This window comes from Cucurbita moschata, unplaced genomic scaffold (genome assembly GCF_002738365.1).
Source record: "Cucurbita moschata cultivar Rifu unplaced genomic scaffold, Cmos_1.0 Cmo_Scf00005, whole genome shotgun sequence".
NCBI classification, from domain to species: domain Eukaryota; kingdom Viridiplantae; phylum Streptophyta; class Magnoliopsida; order Cucurbitales; family Cucurbitaceae; genus Cucurbita; species Cucurbita moschata.
Window position 1 is genome coordinate 5796553 of NW_019268521.1, and position 6000 is coordinate 5802552.

The window sequence follows — 6000 nt, forward strand, 5'->3', positions numbered from 1 at the left end:
TTTAGGCGAAGGCACCGCGTCCGGAATCTTCTCCAAAAAGAGCTAGCTACCCATGAGTTGCGCCATAAAGCAAGAAACTGCAACGGCATATACCATTTTGAGTCAAATTATGTTCCTTTTTAATGCATTTAGCGCACTTTAGGAAACTGCAGATCAATTGCGCTGTACGCGTAAACAGAAATAATCCTTATGATTAAGCCAACGCCAGCTAATATGGGGGTTTTGACGATGGATTTTCGTGGGGGGAGGAACACAAAGCAATGACTTTTTCAGAGGGTGTGTCTGAAAAGTAGGCTTTGCGTGTGGGGCGTTGAGTTTGAATGCTTACTGAGTTTCATTTAAAGATGACGACGCCGGACCCAAAATAGTTAGATATTAAGAATGAAATATAAAAAAGAAAAGTCAAGTAGGGAGCTTAGTGTCCAAAAAGAAGACCCATTTCATGTGATTTGCTGAGAAGAGAGAAAGGAAGAAGGCCCCACTAATGGCGTTGGAGTTGGTTTGAGGGGCGGTGAGATCGGCCAGTGGGGGCAACGCATATGGATATAAAAATGGGGTCGGCCGACCAAGTGGAGAAACAGGGCATTCAAGTGGGTGTGGTTTCTAAGTACATGGAATTTCAATGAGCCGCCCACTTTGGGTTTATGGGAATTGAGTGATGAGGAGCCACCGCCTTTGCCACCGCCTCTGCACCCGCCGCCCTCCGGGGAGGAGGAGGCTCCAGTGCGGTTCAGGATTTTGGGTACAGTTAATCTCCCATTTACCTCACGTTGAATCACAACCAGTACTCCTTGTTCCCTACAAATTACAAACCCAAATTCAGTAACTAAAAACTGACGAAGAAACGAACTACACAAGGGGAAAGCCTCCGGAAACGTTATTTCTGAATGGAGAGCAAACACCAAAATTCTAAATTTTGTTTGAAGCTTGGGCCCAAAGTTTCATTTGAGTTAGACACCATAGGCTCAAATGATTGTTTAACTGGAACATGGGCGCCCAAGTTATGAATTGGGCTTGCATCTCAAGCCTAAATGGTCCAAAGATGTGATAGCAGCATCTTTGATGGTTGCTGACAAGCAAGTTTTCTAAGAAACGCCAATCTGGAATATGCAGCGTTAACTTTTACACCCATAAACAACAAATAACAAATGGCAAACAATTCCTTCTGTGGTGGTGTGTTGAGAGATTATTGGGAGGGAGTCACACTAATGAGTACTCATTAAGGAGATAATAATAACTTTATAGGTAAGGAAATACATCCCCATTGATATGAGTTATACCCTTGCCTTAGCATGTCAATAAAATTCTCAACTGTCAAACAACAAAGTTGCTAGCGGTAAAGGTGTAGTCAAAAGTGACTTAAACAAATGGTATACACTCTTCTAATGCTCAAGAGGAAGGAGTCAATGAAAGGCGGTTTGAAAGCTACATAGGCTTCCCTTAGGGGAGGCTCTATGGTGTACTTCCTTTGAGATGATGATTGTTGAGATTTATAAGTAAAGAATACATTTCGGTACAAACCACGAGAGTATATCATTATGAAAGTCGTAATTGTTAAGATCATGTGCATAAAACATAGGTCATAATTCTAATAAGCTATCGCACTTTTTAGGCCTCCATTGGGCAGTCAAACCAACTCTCCACCAATCTCTGTCTCTGCGTTTAATGATTTGTATGCATGAAATGAGTACAGATGCAATCGCTTCTGCGTTCTGGGGTTTGTCAATGATCAAATCCCACCACTTTGATTGGTTTGACAGTGACTGTTTTGGAACTTAAATGTTAGAATCAAAAGCAAAAGCCTTTTCCACCGTAGTGGCCATTGTACAACCTCTGCTCCCTCCATATATTTCCCTAACTTTTCTCCACATTTCATTGCCATATGCCAAAAGATTGTCAATTATTGTGTTCAAACCAACGGAGGAGAAAAAAACTTGGTGCTGTCAACTCCCATCTTTCAAATTCACCACTAGATGCCTAAAGCCTCTCGTGCCTTATAGCCACGCTCTACAGAACTCTATACTTAAACATGACACAATTTATTTAAATTTTACTGTCACTCTAGAAAAGAAAAATATGGAATTCAACTTTATTTGATCATAGTAAACATGTTCATAAAATGAAACGAATTAAAGTGGCATCTTTTGATATTTGTGGGGGTAGACAGGAGTTGAGGTAGGCTTTAATGGAGTCCCAATAGTGATATGAATTGTAAAGCATCCCAAGCTTTGAGCAAGATTGTGAGGAGAGGCATATGATTGGTGGGAAGAGATTCCCCTGTTTCTTTTCATTTTTGTGCAGTTTTTTTATTGGATAAGTGGCTTGGTTGGTCTGGCTGTTTCAGGCAAACCCACTCCTTTACCTCCATTTCTATGCAATTTTCCAATCCCCAACCATCCTATCCTATGCTTTTCTTCTTACAAATAATGGATAAAGTTCCACTTTTTTTAGGTAATCTACTAAATGCTTCATACTTCAATGTCTCTGACCATTCCTTCTAACTTAATTCGACTCGTTAAAATAGGATAGATCTTTCGATATTCAAAATATATTATATTCGGTTGGTGGTCACTCAAGATCTAGCTATGGTCATTGTCTTTTTATTCACTATAATGACATGTGATCTTAAAGACCCGTCTTCTGAGTCATGGTTGTTAGATGGATAGCATCTTGCAAATATGGTTGTAAGAGCCAAAGCCTACCGCTGCTAAATATCGTCTTATTTGACCGACTTTTCCTTTTAGGCTTTTCCTCAATGTTTTTAAATGCATCTAGTATGGAGGGTCTAGCCCTACTCTGACTAGTGTCTCGCACCGTCTAACGTCGAGCTTTGATATCAATTGTAACAACCCAAATCCACCGCTAGCAGAAATTGTTCTCTAAGGGTTTTCCCATCTGGGCTTCCCCTCAAGGTTTTTAAAACGTGTCTACTATGGAGAGGTTCTAGCCTGACTCCAACCAGTGTCTCGCACCGTCCCGCGCCGGGCTTTAATATCATTTGTAACAGTCCCAGCAGCAAATATTGTTCTCTTTGGATTTCCCCTTCTGGGCTTTCTTTCTAGGTTTTAAAATGTATCTACTATGAAGAGGGCTTAGCCCTACTCCGACTAGTGTCTTGCACCGTCAAGCAACGGGGTTTGATATCATTTGTAACAGCCCAAGTCCCTCGCTAGCAGATATTATTCTCTTTGGATTTTCCCTTATGGGTTTCCCCTCAAGGTTTTTAAACGTATCTACTATAAAGAGGTTCTAGCCCTACTCTGACTAGCAACAGGTTCTGATACCGTTTGTAATAGCCCAAAGCTATCGTTAGTCAATATTGTTCTTTTTTAACTTTCCCTTCTATACTTTACGTGGAAGATGAATAATGGAATACAATAATAAAAAAGAAAAAGAGAGAGGGTTGAAGAGTTAATAGAGCGGTTGTTGACATAAAATAAGATTTAATATAATAATATTGAGTGTATGATTTAAAAAACGATGACGTAAGCTTGTAGTCCCCACAATTAATTATAATTTAAAAAATACAACACTAAAATACAAATTTGCTTCCTCAACTTGAATGGTGATATTTAAAAAGCATGAGAATATGAAATTAGATTACAATTCTAAATAATTTTAATACAAAATAAAGGGTAAAATCAACATTAATATTTTATATAATTAATTTTATATAATTGAAGGATTGGGAGGAGAAGGGAAGGAGGCGTGGAAACACGGAGCCGCTCTCGCCCAGAGTTTGGAAGATTAGAAGATATTGATTCGGCTTCCGAACGCCAAATAGTGGGGGCCCACAACCCCTTTTACAAAGTCCACCGTCAACATTCTGACATGTAACTTAACCAGGGTTAGTTTTGTAACCCGAATGCCACCAAACAGCATTTCCAATTTTCTCGTCTTTTTAACCCACTGCCTCACTTCTCCGCCATTCCCAACACACTTCTCGCCCTTCTCCATCCTTAATATTATTATTATTATTATTATATAATTATTCCCTCTTCTGTTGCTTCTGTGTAAAGGATCCTGTTTTATTCCCAATTGAAGGCGAAGGATGAGTTGCAGCGGCTGCAGAGTGCTTCGAAAGGGCTGCAACGAAGCTTGCGTTCTAAGGTCCAGTCTCCACTGGATTCATTCGCCGGAAGCCCAAGCCAACGCCACCTTGTTTCTCGCTAAATTCTTTGGCCGTAGTGATCTCTTGTCCTTCATCGCCGCCGTCCCCCATCATCAAAGACCTGGTAACTTCCTTTTTCTTCTTTTAAAATTCCGTAATCAACTCTGAGATTTTCCCCTGTTTCTTTCTTCAAGCTCTGTTTCAGTCTCTGTTATTCGAGGCTTGCGGCCGCACCGTCAACCCAGTTAGCGGCGCCGTTGGTCTCTTGTCGAGCGGGAACTGGCACGTCTGTCAGCTGGCGGCGGAAACCGTTCTCAGCGGCGGAGTTCTCCGCCCCATACCCGGAATCGAACTTTCGGGAAATCCCACGCGCAACGTCGATGATTCCTCCCTTACTTCCAATACCGATGTCTGGACCACCACCGGACAAAATCTTCAACTCTACCCATCCACTCCGTCGGATTTCCGGTGCCTCCCTGATCTCGCCGTCGCCGCCGTAAGAGCGAAGAATCATACCCCGGAGAATCGGCGGTCTCTAGATTCCGAAGACTCGATCATGACCAGCTTCGGAAGCGGCGACCGACGGAAACAGAGGAAGCTTTTAAATTTATTCATCTGAAAAAGAGAAAAAGAGAAAAAGAGAGAGAGAGATTATTGGAATTTTGTTTTTGAGTTTAGTAGCGCTATGGCGGTGTTATAGAGATAACGACAGCGAATAATCCAATGAGATTTAATAATGAGTTCGTCACACTCAATCTTGTTCCACCGGTGAGTTGACCGGAGTTCGGACATATTTATCCCTCTCTTTTAAATAACCTAACCTTTACGGTAATTCTGATAAATATGAAGTGTAATTGTACAAAAAGAGAGAGAGAGGTTGCATGGACAATATTTTTTCGTTTTTATTTTCTTCAATCAACGAAATCGAAAAAAAAAAAATAAATAAAAAAACGTAAAATTTTATTTATTTTTGTAGATCGGAATTGAAGAAAAATATAAAATATTAAAAATTGAATGGAGTAGTCTGTTGGCGGCTGAGAGTGAAGCAGCGAACCCACTCCGATTATGCCAAGTGGAGGATAAGTGGACCATAATTAGATGATTAAATAAATGTGATAATGGAAGTCACATAAATTTCCAAGATATCTCCAAATGCGAAGTATTTGGCGTGATTGGATCAATTTTAAAAACCTTAACAAAACATAACTATTTTTTTAAATTCACAGTCTACATATTATTTTATTGGACTTGATGTGGAAAATTAGATAAATAAAGAAATGATACATGATTATAACATTAAATTATGCAACTTGACCCATATTATAATTATATTGGTGTACATGAATTTACATTTATTCATTCAATATTTTGACCACTCTAATACTTCCATCAAAATCAAATGCTTTTTCATAAAATAAATAAATAAATAAATAAATAAATAAATAAAAAGAGATGATTGAATAGAAAGGAGCGAGTGAGGTGAAGAGAGGAAGGGGAGGATGTTGCATGCCGAGTCGACCCCAAATTGGAATCCACTCTTTAACTCTCTTCCCTAATAATAATATTAGGAGTTTTAGCAACGAATCTTGAGAGGGGGTTGGGTCCCATTATATTTTAAATATTTTATATATATGTATGTATGAATCCAAATTATTATTTAAAAAAGAAAAAAGAAAAAAGAAAAAAGAAAAAGAAAATGGTGCGGTGCACGTCAGCATGGCCCACCACACACCAGAAGTGGGTTCCACGCCATTATCACCACCATTCGCCGATTCCGATTGTTTTTTGTTTTTCCCTTTTACAAAAGCCAAGCCACGAGCCAAACAAGATGATGACATCAGATGCAATATAAAAAAAAAAAAAAAAAAAAAAAAAAAAAAAAAAAAAAA

The 6000-nt window shown here is 39.3% G+C and overlaps 1 protein-coding gene across 1 annotated transcript; it reads left to right on the forward strand.

Annotated features, from left to right (window-relative positions):
• The first annotated feature begins 3748 nt into the window (after positions 1–3748).
• On the forward strand, positions 3749–4943 carry LOC111443315 (LOB domain-containing protein 38-like). Its single transcript, XM_023081085.1, has 2 exons — positions 3749–4235; positions 4306–4943. The coding sequence occupies exons 1-2, from the start codon at positions 4052–4054 to the stop codon at positions 4728–4730; spliced, it is 609 nt and encodes a 202-aa protein (XP_022936853.1). The 5' UTR covers positions 3749–4051; the 3' UTR covers positions 4731–4943.
• Positions 4944–6000: the final 1057 nt, after the last annotated feature.